General features: G+C 44.6%; 1 protein-coding gene across 9 annotated transcripts in view; it reads right to left on the bottom strand.

Annotated features, from left to right (window-relative positions):
- Positions 1-17,102, bottom strand: part of LOC149123101 (uncharacterized) — a 51,953-nt gene that overhangs the window by 14,253 nt on the left and 20,598 nt on the right. For 3 of the 9 annotated variants that reach the window (XR_016218114.1, XR_016218117.1, XM_089310327.1), the window contains one exon: positions 5,198-5,659. The exons of 1 other annotated variant lie outside the window; for it this stretch is intronic. Coding sequence is in view for 2 of the 8 variants with exons in the window: in XM_089310327.1 (XP_089166453.1) it covers positions 5,542-5,659 (118 nt within the window). In the remaining 6 variants the exon portion in view is untranslated. Of the gene's footprint in view, positions 1-5,197; positions 5,660-13,585; positions 15,098-17,102 lie in introns of those variants that run through there. 5 more of the 9 variants (XR_016218121.1, XR_016218125.1, XM_089310325.1 and 2 more) reach the window with 4 other exon arrangements.

The raw sequence follows: 17,102 nt of genomic DNA, 5'->3' as shown, positions 1-17,102 counted from the left end.
AGGATGCCAGCTCCATAGGCAGAGATTTTATCCACTATGCCACAGCGCTGGCCCATCAGTATTGTTCTCTTGTACACTATTTGCCATCTCCACACACTTATCACAAGATTAAGGGATCAAATTCTAGCAATATTCCTTGGAATATTGGAATGTCTGCCACTATTTAATTTCCTTTTTATTTATTTATTCATTTTTTGACAGGCAGAGTGGACAGTGAGAGAGAGAGACAGAGAGAAAAGTCCTCCTTTTTTCCATTGGTTCACCCCCCAATGGCCACTGCAGCCGGCATGCCATGCTGATCTGAAGCCAGGAGCCAGGTGTCTCCCCCGGTCTCCCACGCGGGCACAGGGCCCAAGCACCTGGGCCATCCTCCACTGCACTCCTGGGCCACAGCAGAGAGCTGGACCGGAAGAGGGGCAACTGGGACAGAATCCGGCGCCCCAACCGGGACTAGAACCCAGGGTGCCGGCGCCGCAGGCAGAGGACTAGCCTACCAAGCTGCGGCACCAGCCAATTTCTTTTTTAAAAAACATTTTACCTTTCTTTTCTTTTTTTTTTTTTTCAAGTCAGAGATACAGAGCTGCAAAGATCTTCCATTAACTAGTTTACTCCCCAAATGGCCACAAGGCCAGAGCTGGGCTGATCTGAAACCAGGAGCCAGGGGATTCTTCCTAGGTCCCCACATGGGTGGAGGGGCCCATGCACTTGGGTCATCCTCCACTGCTTTCCCAGGCACATTAGCAGGGAGTTGGATCAGAAGTGGAGCAACCAGGACTCAAACTGGCACCCATATGGGATGCTGGTACTGCAGATGGTGGCCTAACCTGCTGTGCCATAGAACTGGCCCCTATTTTATCTTTTTTTAAGAGATTTAATTTTTTGGGGGTTGATGTGTGGCAAAGCTGGTAAAGCCTCTGCCCTTGACACCAGCATCCCATGTGGGCATCATTGCATGTCCCAGCTGCTGCTCCGCTTTTGACCCAGCTTCCTGCTGGTGGCCTAAGAAAAGCATTGGAAGATGGTCTATGCTCCTGGGCCCCTGCACCCATGTGGAAGACCTGGATGGAGCCCCTGGCTCCTGGCTTCAGCCTGGCCCAGCCTGGGTCCTTGCAGCCATTTGAGGAGTAAACCAGTGGACGGGAGATCTCTCTCTCTCTCTCACTCTCTCTGTAACTGTACCTTTCAAATAAAATAAATAAATCTTAAAAAAAGGTTAAAACAGAGGGGAATTCCTCATCATGCTGTCCACAAATGGCTTATTTGTGGATCTGGCTACTGTCTCTCTTACTACTGACTTCTCAAAAGGTCAGGTCAACAGTGCAGTTTCTGTTTGGTGGTGTGTAACTTCAGCATTAGTAACTCCATTGTGGTTTGGTCTACTGGGCCTAGTGCAGGCTCTGTCAAAATCAGTGGCTTCCTAAAAATCTTACTTAAGATTGTTTTCACATGACTATTAGACACACACAAACATTCAAATCATAGCAGCAGATAATATGAAAAGGCAATATATAACCATTTTCAGATACATAAATATATATTTGATTTGCTGGCATTGAGTATTTTGAGAGAAGAACCAGGTGAAATTTCAATATTTGACTGTTTTGACCCATCAAAATGACATTTTCATATGGTTCCACCTGATATTTTGGTGTATGAAGAAATTAAAACAACAAAAAAATGTCTTCACACTCTCTTAAGGGTCTTAAAGTATTTTATAAACACTGATTTTCTTTTTCCATTTCCTTTCCTCTGTTGCCCTTTATTAACTGCATTCATTTATGGCTGCAAGTTCAAGTCACAAGATTACATAAGTAGACAGGAAATGGGGCAAAAGCCATTTGGTAGCAAGAAAGTCATTCATTTTAAGCCTTCTTGATGCAGATAAAATATTCAGAACTGGTTACGGGTTTTTTAATTTCTAAGTTTGTGCCATATGGGTACAAAATTTGGCTCTTTGAATTTCAGTTCAAATCCCCACCTTCCCCTGTTTGTTTGATAGTTCTAAAGGGTTATGTCCCTTGAGTATATGATGATAACAGTCAAAGATGGCCCCAAAAGTCCTGGCTATAACTTGAGAAATCTGGAGCAAAGTAGAATAATTTGGGATTGTCTCAGCATGATGAAAAGATTGATCTCCTAAGTTTGAAAGTGTGGATATTTTTTTTCAAAGCAAGCAGCTTATAGATAGAGAACGCATATTTTGATGTATCTCCAGTTATCCCTAGAACTAGTGAGGAGGCAGGGGAGTCTCCAGTCAAATGGAGAATAAGCTAACAATGACTCTTAGTCTTCCCAGGGTAAAGTACATACTCAGGGCTGAGAGAACTGAAATGGACTGACCCTGGTATCATCTGAGGTTCAGGGCTGGAATCAGGAGAGGGGAACAATGATTATGGCAATAGGCTCTAGTAGGTTCAACAGCCTAGGGACAGAAGGAAGTATCTTGTTAAACTACGCAGCTTTCAAACTGAGGTCCAAGAGCTTTTTGTTTCATATGACTTCTGGACAAGATACACTCTTCTGGACTCCAAATAGCGTACACGCTGGGAGCAATGGGAGAAAGCCTCATTACAAAGCATCTGTGGGGTCGGCATTGTAGAGCAATGGGTTAATCCACTGCCTGTAATGCTGGAGAGTCCTGGCTGTTCCACTTCTGATCCAGCCTCCTGCTAATGCAAATGGGAAAGCAGTGAAAGATGGCCCATATAGTTGGTCCTCTGCACCCACATGTGAGACCCGGATGGAGTTCCAGGCTCCTGGCTTTAGCCTGGCCCATTGCAGTCATTTGGGGGGTTAGTTAGTGGATGAAAGATCTCTGTGTCTCTCTCTGTAACTGCCTTTCAAGTAAATAAATACATCTTTTTTTTTTTTTTTTGACAGGCAGAGTGGATAGAGAGAAAGACAGTGAGAAAGGTCTTCCTTTTGCCGTTGGTTCACCCTCCAATGGCCGCCACAGCTGGCGCGCTGCTGCCGGCGCACTGCGCTGATCCAAAGGCAGGAGCCAGGTGCTTCTCCTTCCTGGTCTCCCATGGGGTGCAGGGCCCAAGCACTTGGGCCATCCTCCACTGCACTCCTGGCCACAGCAGAGAGCTGGCCTGGAAGAGGGGCAACCGGGACAGAATCCGGCGCCCTGACCGGGACTAGAACCTGGTGTGCTGGCGCTGCTAGGTGGAGGATTAGCCTAGTGAGCTGCGGCGCCAGCCAATAAATACATCTTAAACAAACAAAAAACAAAGTAGCATTAGCTTGGAGATCCCAAAAGCTGACTTCCCTCTCCTTCCCTACCAGCCAGCTATTGAATCCAAACTCATGGTAAACTTAGGTTCAGTGCTGGACTGAGATTGGGGGTGAGTTGTGGGTGCAGATCTTAGCTCTATCTTTGGGACTCTAGACACGAGTGCAAATGGAAGTTCATACAACCTATACATACATAAAGATATCAAAGTTCTAAGACAAGCCAGTAAATTGTTACAAAAAAGTATGTTCTGGAGGCTAGTGCTGTGGCATGATGGGTAAAGCTGCCACCTACAGTGCTGGCATCCTGTAAGGGCGCCAGTTTGAGTCCTGGCTGCTCCACTTCCCATCCAGCTCTCTGCTATAGCCTGGGAAGGCAGCGGAGGATGTCCCAAGTCCTTGGGCCCCTGCACCCACGTGGGAGACTGGGAAGAAGCTCCTGGTTCCTGGCTTTGGATTGGCCCAGCTTTGGCTGTTGCAGCTATTTGGGGAGTGAACCAGCAAATGGAAGACCTCTCTGTCTCTCTGCCTCTGCTTCTCTGTAACTCTGCATTTCAAATAAATAAATAAATCTTTTTTGTTTAAGAGTATGTTCTGGGGCTGGCATTGTGGTGCAGCGGGTTAGGGCCCCGGCCTGCAGCACTGGCATCCCATATGGGCACCGGTTGAGTCCTGGCTGCTCTACTTCTGATCCAACTCACTGCTACGGCCTGGGAAAGCAGTGGAGGATGGTTGAGGTCCTTGGGCCCTTGCACCCAAGTGAGAGACCCAGAAGAAGCTCCTGGCTCCTGCCTTTGGATTGGCTCAGTGCTAGCTGTTGCAGCCATTTGGGGAGTGAATCAGCGGATGGAAGATTTCTCTCTCCCTCTCTCTCTCTGCCTCTGTACCTCTTAAAAAAAAAAAAAGTATGTTCTATCTTCATTTATTCACAAATGTACTTTCATAATAAAAAATGGAAAAGTAACAATAGTAACTGTTGAATTATAGTATTTGTGTAACAGAAACATGTTAAAATATTAATGACTAAGTGAATTTAATCACCAGTGTGCATATTGGAGTATCTGGCTGATAGTCCAGTGATGTCCAAATTTGTATAAAAATGAAGGCCTATAAAATCTGTATTTACTTTACTAGGTTAATTTTCTCACTTTCATTTAAGCAAGGTCATTAATTATGCTGTTAATTAATATTTTTTATAAAATTATCATTTGTGTTTTCTTGTCATGACCTACAATTTAGAACTAGAATGTTCTGGTACATATAGTGTAAAGAATTTGAACATATTTCAATTAAAAATAAAAATAAATATAAGACATTTAAAAGTGAAAATTATTTAGTGTGTGTTTTAACACTTTTTCCTTGGCTGAAGGGTTCAGATGCCTGTATCCCATGGTGGAGTACCTGAGTTGGATACTCACTCCATTTCCTAACTCCAGCTTCCTGCTAATGCAGATCCTAGGAGGCCGTGGTAACCAGGTTCCTACCACCCACGTGGGAGATTTGGATTCAGTTCCAAGCTCCTGGCTTCGGCCCAGCTCAGCCTTGGCTGTTATGGTATTTGCTGAGTGGACCAGTGGAGGAGATTCTCTCTCTCTTTACCTCTCTCTCTGTCACTCTGCCTTTCAAGTAAATAAATATTTTTAAATGCAACAAAACAACAGTTTTCTAGAATATTTAAAATTATTTAATTAAAAAGCAAAATAGAAATTATAAATTACAATGATTCCAAGAAAGATGAAAAATATTCTTGAAATAAAATTAAATGTTATTAAAATTTTATAAAAATAAAACTCCACACAATTTTAACATTCAATTCATCTAGTCGCCATTATAAAGAATCAGTATCATGCTTCACAAATGCCTAGACTTACACATTTTCAAATTTAAGAGTAACATGAGTTGTTTAATATTCCAAAACATTCTCAGGCATCTTGTGAAACTTTTGTAAGAAATACCAAGCTAATTTTTTTTAAAGATTTATTTATTTATTTGAAAGTCAGAGTTACTCAGAGAGAGGAGAGGCAGAGAGAGAGAGGTCTTCCATCTGATGGTTCACTCCCCAATTGGCCGCAATGGCCTGAGCTGTGCTGATCCAAACCCAGGAACCAGGAGCTTCTTCTGGGTCTCCCAACGTGGGTGCAGGGGCCCAAGGACTTGGATATTTTTCTACTGCTTTCCCAGGCCACAGCAGAGAGCTGGATTGGAAGTGGAACAACCGGGACAGGAACCGGCGCCCACATGGGATGCCGGCGTGTCAGGCCTGGGCATTAACCCACTGTACCATAGCGCCAGCCTCAAGCTAATTTGTTAACACTTGTGGAACCACCAATTGGGAAAGATGAAAAGTAGCAGTAGTGAGAGTTGTTGCTTGGTACTACTGGTATATATGATTCTGTTATGCAGGAGTTCATTGCATTCTTGATATCTGAAAGGAAAAATGTGACAAGTCAATTATTTTACCTTTAGCTCTACTTAATATTTCTATTACACAAATTTTTCCTGCAGTTAGAAGCAGTACAGTTAGGATAATCAGCCACTCCAGTTTGTTTAGGATAGAGGAGTTCCAGGGATGTGGGACTTTCAGTGCTATAACTGAGAATTGTAGGCAAACCAGTACAATTGGTTGCCTTAGATACAACTGACAAACATAAGTGGCAGCGATTTTCAAATGGTGATCTGGAGATCACGGGACATCTCCAATTTTGTTTGGGGCTCCAAAAGGTCAAAAATATTTTTGTGATATTACTAAGGTACAATTTTCTTGTACAAATGTACCTTAGAATATTACAGAGGCCATATGTGTGATGTTCTAACAAACCAAATGCAGAAGCAGATGAGAACCCATCTGTCTCCTATCATGGCAAACATTAAAGAGATTTGCAGGGAAAAAAAAGAACACCACCACCACCAAAAAAAAAAAAAAAAAAAAAAAAGTAAAACAATGTTACACTTCCCATTGTTTTTGGTTTTGGAAAATAAGTTTTCATAACAGTGTATTATATTAATATAAAAGGCATAACATATGAAACCTGCATTATATATTTGGTTTTTGCTCTTTGTTCTTGACACAGAACTCCTAAAATCTTGGTAATTACCTGAATGACAGGAGTTGTAGGAACATAGTATTTAGTCTTAGACCCCACTTAGTTGTTGACAGGAGAGTTTCCAGGATTCTCGGAGAAATCTCCAGGTTGCTAAGAGTGTGTTTTTACATGGGGGCTGGTTACCAGAGACCGAGGTATGATTAAAGGGTTGGAACATTTAGCCCCACCTCCTGGCCTCCAGGGAGAAAACAGGGCTACAGATCAAGTCAATAATTGATTATGTCTAATGATAAAGCCTCTATAAAAATCCCTACACTATGGAGTTCAAAGATGTTTTGGGATGGTCAAAGTATCCAGGTGCTGAGAGTGGCCCACCCAAACTCCATGTGGAAGCTTCTTGCCCTAGGTGCCTCTTCTCACTGTTTACCTGTATCCTTGGAGTGCATGGTACATGCTCCCCTGTGTTTGGTTACAGTGAATTATCAGACACCAGGAGGGGACTGTGGGAGTTCTGAATTATAGCCAGTTTGTCAGAAGTACAACCTGGGACTTAAAGTTGGCATCTCAAGAAGGGGCAGTCTTGCAGAACTGAGCCAACATGTAGAGTGTACGAATATGTCTAAGAGATCTAATAAGTAGATGTGTGGGGCAAAGGGTCTATAGGATTATTTCTGTGCTTTCCCCTCAGTGTCGCTCCCCCTCTTCGCGGAGGAACGACACAGGACCCTGCGCTGTTCTTTCGTCTGCTCGGCCCTTCCCGGGTTTGCTGCTGGTCCTTCCCGGGTTGGCTGCCGACCCCTCCACCTCCGTGGAGAGGCGGGCCCCCCCCCCCCGCCACTTTCCCCACTTCCGCGGGGGAGCGGCACACCGCCGGCCGGCTCTCTCGGGGGCTGCTCAGGTGTTCCTTCAGATGTTCCCGGTGCATGTTGTCTCTCTCCTCCTTTATAGTCCTTTTCCACCAATCCCAACTCGGCTGCCCACACGCTGAGCACGCTGCTCTCCTCCAATCAGGAGCAGGATCAGCTCCTGCAGCTTATCAGTCAAATTGGTGAGAGGCAGCTGCGTAGAAGTTTACTCCTCCCCAGCGCCATATTGTGGGAGAGCAGATGCATAGAATAAATCTTAATTCCAGTAACTTAGTCTAGTCTCAGTTGCTCCCCACACCTCAGCTTTGCCATGAACTTAAAACTGTGTAGGGGTATAGCACTTGAGACACCTGCATCCCATTCTGGAGTCCTAGTTAACTTCATGCTTTTGATCCAGCTTTCTGCTAATGTACCTGGGAAGGCAGCAAATGATGGCCCAAGTACTTGGGTACCAGCCACCCACCTGGAGACCAGGTTTGTTCTTCAAATGTTGTGTTGGAAGCTTGGTCCCCAGTGAGATGGTGAGATATTTAAAAGGTGGAGCCCAGTGGGAGCTTTTTATAGGTTACTAGGGGTGTGTTCCCGAAAGGAATTAAAGTCATTCTTGGGGCTGGCTCTGTGGCGTAGCAGGTAAAGCTGCCGCCTGTAGTGCCAGCACCGATATGGATGTTGGTTGGAGTCCTGGTAGCTCCACTTCTGATCCAGGTCTCTGCTATGGCCTGGGAAAGCAACAGAAGATGGCCCAAGTCCTTGGGCCCCTGCACTTGCACAGGAAACCCGGAAGAATCTCCTCGCTCTGAGCTTCAGATCAGTGCAGCTCTGACCATTACGGCCATCTGGGGAGTGACGCAGCGGTTGAAGACTTCTCTCTCTCTCTCTCTAACTCTGCCTTTCAAATAAAATAAACAAATCTTTTTTTTTTTTTTTTAATCATTCCTATGGGGCCCGTCTTGTTTTGGCTTTCTGTCTCACCAGTTGATCACTACCTTACATACACTCCTACCATCTTGCTATGTGCTATTATGGGTTAAAGATGGCCTTTGCCAGAGCCAGTGCCATGTGGTTTGGACTTTAGTCTCCAAAATTGGAGGTAAACAAATCTCTTCATAAAGTACCCAGGGGTGGGCATCTGGCATAGCAGTTAGGAAGTTGACTGGGTCCCTGCATCCCATATTGGAGTGCCTGGTTTGATTCCTGGCTCTGCTCCAGATTCCAGCTTTCTGGTAATAAGAACCCTGGGAGGCAGTGGTGATGGCTGAGACAGTTGGGTCCCTGCCACCCACACAGCAGAACTGGTTTGAGTTCCTGGCTTCTGGTTTTGGCCAAACCCTGCTGCAGGCATGTGGGGAGCGAAATCAGTGGATGGGAACTCCCTGGTGGTCTGTCTAATATTGAATACTCAGCCTCAGGTTATTTCATTATAGTAACAATCTACTCATACAGTGCTGTACATTCTACAGGTCTGGACAAGTGTATGATGGCGTATATCCACCATTATACTATCACATAGAGTATTTTGACAGCCCTAAATACTTCCTTGCTCCACCCAGCCATCCTGCTGGGTGTTAGTCCACCAGAACCAGGATGGACTGGGTCCGAAGAAAGGTAAGTGCGCCGCTCACCCATTCCCCAGCCTCCTGATCCTGGAGACAGTCAGACGCAGCGGGGAGTCAGGTCAAGCAAGCGAGAACTCAGCAACAAAGACTTTTAAAGCACAAGACTGCAGGAATACTGGGGCAGGGCATAAGGATCAACCAATTACTTAAAAGGTCATTTTGCAGGGCGACTTTTTACAGGACCAGCCATATGTCTGTACTCTCGTCATCAGTTGTCACCTCCCCTGATGCTGCGTGGCCAATCAGCTTTGGTGGTAAACGACTTTGGGTACTGCCCACCTTACTTCCTTTGGGCGCCATTTTTGAATTGCCACGTGTGCCTAATTTCCCCACACCATCTCACCACTCCTCCTTCCCCCTGGGAATTACTGATCTTTTCACTCTCCAGTTTTGCCTTTTCCAAAATGTTATATAGTTGGAATCGTACAACATGCAGCCCTTTCAGATTGGCTGTATTTACTTAGTAACATGCATGTAAGCTTCCTCTGTGTCTTTCCATGACTTGATACTTCATTTCAGAAAAAGAAATGTCCACATGTACCACTCTATTTATGCATTCACCTACTTAAGACATTTTAGTGCTTTCAAGTTGGGCAGTATGAATTAAGTTGCTACAAACAACTGTGTGGAGGTTTTGAGTAAATACCAAGGAGCTTGAGAGCTGACAGTATTTGAAGGTTTATTTATTTTTATTTTTAAATATTACTTATTTGAGAGGCAGAGTTAGAGAGGGTAAGAGAGAGGTCTGATTCACTCCCCAAATGGCTGCAATGGCTGGAGCTGGGCTGATCCGAAGCTAGGAGTCAGGAGCTTCTTCTGGGTCTGTCATGTGGGTGTAGGGGCCCAATGACTTGGGCCATCTTCTACTGATTTCCCAGGCCATAGCAGAGAGCTAGATCTTAAGAGCAGCAGCCAGGACACTAACCAGTGCCTATATGGGATGCAGGCACTGCAGATAGAGGCTTAACCTACTACACCACAGCGCCAGCCTGTTTTTTTCTGTTTTTTATTTTATTTGAAAGGCAGAGACCTTTCATCTGCTGGTTCCAGTTAGGGCTGTGTCAGGCTAAATCAGGAGCAAGGAACTCCATCCTGATCTCCCATGTTGGTGGAAGGAACTCAAGTACTGCTGGCTCCCAATTCCATTAGAAGGAAGTTGGATGGGGAGCTGGGACTTGATGTGGGCTCTCAACGGGTGGTTTTTGCTGCTGTGCCACAATAGCTGCCCTATGTGTTAGTATTCTAAGTACTGTCAAAGTGTTGGCTAACATGGCTGTTAATTTGTACTCCTATCACCAATGAGTGTTCCAGCTGCTTCATATCCACACCAGCATTTGGTGTTCTCAGTGTTCAGGATTTAGGCCATTCAAATATGTGTATAGTGTTACTTCATTGTATTACCATACGATGTGGAATGTCTTTTCATATACTTACTAGCAATTGGTGTATGCTCTTTGGTATGGTGTCTCTTGAGGTCTTCAACTTTGAAAAAACTTACACACACACATACACACAAGCTCCCATCTGTTGATCACTCCCTAAATGCCCAAAATGGCTGGGACTGGGTCTAGTTGAAGTTGGAAGCCAGGAACACAATCCGTGTCTTACACACACACATAGTAGGAACCCAGTCACTCCATTATCACTGTCTCTTAAGGTCTTCATTATTAGGAAGCTACAGCCAGGAGCCACAGGTACAAATCAACTTCAGGGATTCTCATGGATGACACATGCATCTTAATTGCTAGGCTAAACATGTGCCCCAGGTGTTTTATTGTTAAGAGTTGTGTATTGTACATAACAGTCTATTACCAATGATTGTTTTCTGCAAATATTTTCTCCCAACTTGTGATATCTTTTCATTCTATTAAAGGCCTTTAAAATTTAAGAATGCAAGTGGTCTTGAGTCAAAAAGCTTATGGGACCAACATTGTGATGAAGTGGGCTAAGTCACTGCCTGCCTCATATGGGCAAGAGTTTGTGTCCTGGATGCTCCACTTCCAATCCAGCTCCCTGCTAATGTGCCTGGGAAAGCAGCAAAGGATGGCCCAAGTACTTGGACCCCTGCATCTATGTGGGAGACCTGGAGGAAGCTCCTGGCCCCCTGCTTCAGACTGGTCCAGCTCTGGCCATTTGGGGAATGATCCAGCAGATGGAAGATTTCTCTGTTTCTCCCTTTCTCTCTATAACTTTGCCTTTCAAATAAATAAATCTTTTAAAAAAGCTTGTGAATTTTTGTCTTACAGCATTTTAATAGTTACCTTTCATTTCAAAGACAGAACAAGAGATATGAAGGGAGGAGTGCTTCCCTGGGAACTCCATGCATGTAATCATGAGATTGGTTGATGAAGGTTTCATAGAATCCTGAGTGTCAGAAATCTATTAACCAATAAGATGAGCATGGTCTAAAAGAAATACTCAAAACTTTATATAACATAGGAAAATAAATTGAAGCACACAATGTTCTTGGATTAGACATGGAACACTATTTAAAATGCAATTCCAAACAAAATTTGCCTTCTTTGAGTTAGCAACATTATTTTTATTTACTTGAAAGGCAAAGACATAGATCTCTCATCTGTTTACTCTCCAATGCCTGAAACAGTTGGGGCTGGAACAGGATGAAGATAGCTGGAAGCTCAACCCAGGTCTTCCAAGAGGGAGGCAGGGACCCACAACATAAGCCATCACATGCTGCCTCCTAGACGAAGTTAGAATTGAGAGCAGAACTGGAACTCACAAAAAGGCACTCCATTCCACAATACGGGCATCTCAAGCAGCACTGTACCCACTATGCCAAATGCCCACATGAACATTAGTTTTTTTTTTTTTTTACTTTTTAAAAAAATATTTATTACATAGAATGAGGCAGAGAGAGAGGTCTTCCATCCGCTGGTTCACTTCCCAAGTGGCCTCAATGGCTGGAGGTGTGCTGACCCAAAGCCAGGAGCCAGAAGCTTCCTCTTAAGTCTCCCATGCAGGTGCAAGGGGCTCAAATACCCAGGGCCCCTTCTACCACTTTCCAGGCCATAGCAGAGAGCTGGATCAAAGTGGAGCACTGGGACTCGAACCAGTGCCCACATGGGATGTTGGCATTGCAGGCAGTGGCCTTACCACTACACAGAGTGCCGGTCCCAAGATTTACTTTAAGAGAGTTACACAGAGGAAGAGAGAGATCGTCCATCTACTGGTTCACTTCCCAGATGGCAGCAATGGCCAAGAGTGGGCCAGGCCGAAGCCAGGAGCTTCATCTGGTTCTCTGATGTGGGTGCAGGGGCCCAAGCACATGGGCCATCCTCCTCTGCTTTCTCAGGCACATAAGCAGGGAACTGGATTGGAAATGGAGCAGCTGGAAGTCAAACTGGTGCCCGTATAGGATGCTGGCACCATAGGTTAACCCATGGTGCCCAAAGCACTGCCCCTCAATATTAAACTCAGGAATCTATGGTAATCTTAATCTTCAGTTCATTTTTTCACCCTAGCCTCCAGATGCCCCCACTGAAGGTATTCGTACAATTGTTTCTTCTGAATGGTGAATAATTTATGAACAACGAAGCTTCTAAAAACAAGGAGTTGTTGATTTCCATTCACCTTTTCAGGATCATTTCCTCTTCAGCATGCAGTTAATGTCCAAATGTCAAGGAAACCAGTAGACTAGAAATGTGGCAACAAGATTCACCAAGGCAATAATAATAGAATTACAAAGGAGAGACTGTCCAACATAGGAAGCAGTTCACACAGCAGACTCATAGAATGACAATAGCTTTAAGTTACACTCTGACCTCAGAATCAGCCCTCAAGGCTTCCTGGTCTGGCTGACAAGCCAGTGAGAGCATTTCAGGCATGGAAAGCAAAGACACTTTGGCAAAAAATGTTCTACATGAAGGATCTCTGTGAGACAAGTGGCCATTAAAGAAGGATGTACTTTTCTCTAAGGAAGGAGAAAACTTCCACTTTACTATGGCTTTGTCCAAATACTGATGGCGTTTGTAGATTCAAAAGGCTTCCATAGCCTAGACAGCACCTGTCAAGAGCCTCAGGTGATCACTGATGTCATACATAAGAATGTTAATTGTTAATCTTTTTTAAAGATTTATTTATTTATTTGAAAGTCAGAGTTACACAGAGAGAGGAGAGACAGAGGCAGAGAGAGAGGTCCTCCATCCGATGGTCCACTCCCCAGATGGCCATGACCAGAACTGTGCTGATCCGAAGCCAGGAGCCAGGAGCCTCTTCCGGATCTCCCACATGGGCGCAGGGGCCCAAGGACCTGGGCCATCATCCACTATCCTCCCAGGCCACGGCAGAGAGCTGGACAGGAAGTGGAGCAGCCGAGTCTCGAACTGGCGCCCACATGGGATGCCAGCACCTCAGGTCAGGGCGTTAACCCGCTGTGCCACAGCGCTGGCCCCCGTTGTTAAATTAACAACAGGAGTCACGAGCACTAACTCCCCATGCAGGACCTCGGACATCAATGAGTTATATTGAGAGATAACTGTAAAACTAGTTCTCAGGTTTTTGTGTGTGTGGTGCGCGCATGCAAACTGTTGAAATCTTAATGAGAGTTGGTATTCTGTGTACAAAGTTAACTGAAAATGAATCTTAATGGAGAATGGCACTGGCAAGGGAGGAGGGAGGGGGAAGAGGGGTAGGAGTGTAGGTGGGAGGGCTAGTATGGTGGGAAGACTAACTATATTCCTAAAGTTGTACTTATGAAATTTGTATCCCTTAAAAAATTTAAAAAACTAATCAACTTGAGAAAAGAAACTAATGAAAAACAAATAATTTTAGTATTTATATAAATTTAAAAAATGACAAATTACAATTTTGATACTGATTCAAATTTATTGAGAACAAGGTTGATAGATTTAAGATCTATGATTTTAAAAAATCGAGGTAGAACACAGAGAAGTGCACAAGATTGTACCTCAATGAATTTTCTCAAATTATATACATCTGTGTATACTATCAGCTCAAAAAAGATAACACCATATTCCCCAAACCTCACTTGTGTCCTTTTTAGTAACTACACTGCATTCCCCAAACACACACCAAAGGTAATCGTTTTTTTTTGTTGTTGTTGTTTTGTTTTTTAATACTGAAAGGCATTGAGAACGACAGAGATTTCTACCATATGCTGTTTCATTCTCCAAGTCCATACCACTTGGGCTGGCACACAAGGAAATAAGGAGCCAGGACTGCAATCCAGATCTTCTACATAGATGGCAGGGATCCAACCACTTGAGCCAACACTTGTTACCTCCAAAGAAGGAATCAGAAGTGGAGTTGACTTGAACCCATGTCTTTTTTTTTTCTTCTATTTATGGAACAGGTACTCTTTTTTTTTTTTTTTTTTTAAGATTTTATTTATTTGCGAGGTAGAGTTACAGTGAGAGGAAGAGATAGAAAGTGTCGCTCCCCCTCTTCATGGAGGAACGACACTGAACCCTGCCTAGGCTTCATATCCGAGTCACGGCACCATTATGTCGCTCCCCCTCTTCGTGGAGGAACGACACAGGACCCTGCGCTGTTCTTTCTGTCTGCTCGGCCCTCCCCGGGTTTGCTGCTGGTTCTTCCCGGGTTGGCTACTATCCCTTCCACCTCCGTGGAAGGGCAGTTCCCCCTGGCCACATTCCCCACTTCTGCAGGGGAGCGGCACACCGCCGGCCGGCTCTCTCGGGGGCTGCACGGGTTCCCTTAGATGTTCCCCATAGATGTTCCTGGTGAATGCCGTCTCTCTCCTCCTTTATAGTCCTCCTCCGCCAATCCCAACTCGGCTGCCCACACGCCGAGTACGCTGCTCTCCTCCAATCAGTAGCAAGTCCTACAGTTTATTGGTTGAACTGGAGGCAGCTGTGCGGAAGCTGTTTACTTCTCTCCCAGCGCCATATTGTGGGAGAGCAGATGCATAGAATAAGTCTTAATTCCAGTAACTCAGTCCAGTCCGGGCTGCTCCCCACAGAAAGGTCTTCATTCTGTTGGTTCACTCCCCAAATGGCTGCAACAGCTGGAGCTGTGCCAATCTGAAGTGAGGAGCCAGGAGCTTTTTCCTGGTCTCCCATGTGGGTGCAGGGGCCCAAGGACTTGGGCCATCTTCTACTGCCTTCTCAGGCCATAGCAGAGAGCTGGATTGGAAGAGGAGCAGCCAGGACTAGAACTGGCACCCATATGGGATGCAGAGCACCGGCCTCACAAATTCTTTTTTGACTTAGAGAAAGATCTTCCATCTGCTGCTTCACTCCCTAAATGGCTGGGCCAATCAGAAGCCAGGAGCTCCTTCTGGGTCTCCCACAGGGGTGCAGGGGTCCAAGGCTTTGGGCCATCTTCTACTGCTTTCCTAGGCCATAGCAGAGAGCTGGATCAGAAGAGCAGCAGCAGGGACTAGAACTGGCACCCACACTGGATGCTGCCACTGCAGGTGGTAGCTTTACCCCCTATGCCACAGCACTGGCCCCTGCACAAATTCTTCATATATTTTGTGTATTAATCTTTTCATTTACATAATAGTGTATCTCAAGTCCATGAGTTGCCTTTTCATTATCTTACTGGTATCTTTTAAATTTCTTTTCATGTACTCAAGAGGCAAAGAGTGAGAGAGAGCACTCCCCCATCTATTTGTTTACTCCCTAAATGCCCACAATCAAAAGGACTGGCCTAGGTTGAGGCCTGGGAATCAGGACTCAACCCAGGTCTCCAAATGGGTATTTGAATCATCACCTGCTGTCTCTCATGGTGCACATCAGCAGGCAGCTAGAATTGAGAGCGGAGCTGGGACTCAGATCCAGGTACTCTAATATGATATGGGCATTCCTCATGGCATGTTAATCACCAGGCCAAGTGTCAAATGTCTACCTATTATTGGTTTCTTTGATGAACAAAAATTTGTAATTGTTTAATTATACAAATTCACAATTTTTCTTTCCCATGGCTATTTTTTTGGTGTGTGTTCTATTTATAAAATCTTTGCCTACTATAAGGTCATAAAACTATTTTCTTTTCTAGTTGTATTACTCTTTTACTTGTGACTTAAAATGTCACAAGTTGAGAAGTTGTATAAATCAGAAACTATCAAATAAAAGGACTATTTAAAGAGCCACTGACAGAACAAAGAGCCACTGACAGAACAAAGTGATCTCAAACCTGAAGTAATTGAACAAGCAGCTCTCTTGAGCAGGAATGCTGGGGAAAAGAATTACACAACTCCCACTCTACTTCAGTCTTATTTCCTTAAGTAGGCTATGTTGCAAACTAATCAGAAAACTGGTTTAATTGTCGAGATGGGCGGGGCAGAGAGAGATTTTTCCACATCTTCTGAAGTACAATCTGAGACTCTACCTAACTCCTCTAAAAGTTTCTACCAGAGAAATATTTCATATCTTTCCAAGGTTATACAATACCTCTGATACTTTGACCTCACTGCATCATCTGCCCCTTGTTCTTTCATCTTCATTTTAATCTACTCTTCATTTTCTTTTCAAATCACAAACAAGTTCTGAATCCCCAACTTCATAATGGAAATCCTCAACTATGTTCCTCATGTACTCTTTTCCCTCACTGCTAAGTCCACAGAACAGTGACAGTTGCCCTCTACTTTCTCACTTCCCATTTCTCCTTAACCACTTGCTCCACCTATTTACTGTTTCTACCCACCACCAAAAGCCACTCTTGAAGCCTCTCAAAATTAGCCACATCCATACTGAACTTCTTCATTTCTCACAAGCCATAGTTTTTTTTAAATTTATTTATTTGAAAGTCAGAGTTACGTGCGCACACACACACACACACACACACAGAGGTCTTCCATCCGCTGGTTCACTCCTCAGTTGGCCACAACAGTAAGAGTTGTGCTGATCTGAAGCCAGGAGCCAGGAGCCTCTTCTGGGTCTCCCACATGGGTGCAGGGGCCCAAGGACTTGGGCCATCTTCTACTGCTTTCCCAGGCCATAGTAGACAACTGGATCGCAAGTCAGGCAGCCAGGTCTTGAACTGGCACCCATATGGGATGCTGGTGCTTCAGGCCAGGGTGTTAATCTGCTGTGCCACAGCGCCGGCTCCCATGTCTGTTTCTTATTTCTGTTAATGGTCCATCATCTCAGATACTCAGGTTGCTGACAATACACTCAAAAATACTTTTTCCATTTGGCCTCTCCATTTCTCCTGCTATTTTCTGTATGACTACATAACCTCTTTCCTAGCTGTAATAATGGTTTCCTAATTGCCTTCCTTTCTCCTAATGTGCCCAATCCAGCCCATGGTTCCAAGCCTACGTAATCTATCTTTTAAAAAATATTTCATTTATTTCGAAGTCAGATTCCTATCCAAATGCCTGCAACAGCAGGGGC

This window comes from Oryctolagus cuniculus, chromosome 12, assembly GCF_051225735.1.
Source record: "Oryctolagus cuniculus isolate XC-2025 breed Fujian yellow rabbit chromosome 12, ASM5122573v1, whole genome shotgun sequence".
NCBI classification, from domain to species: Eukaryota; Metazoa; Chordata; class Mammalia; order Lagomorpha; family Leporidae; genus Oryctolagus; species Oryctolagus cuniculus.
The sequence above is the reverse complement of the archived record's forward strand: the minus strand, read 5'-3'. Positions and strand labels throughout refer to the sequence as shown.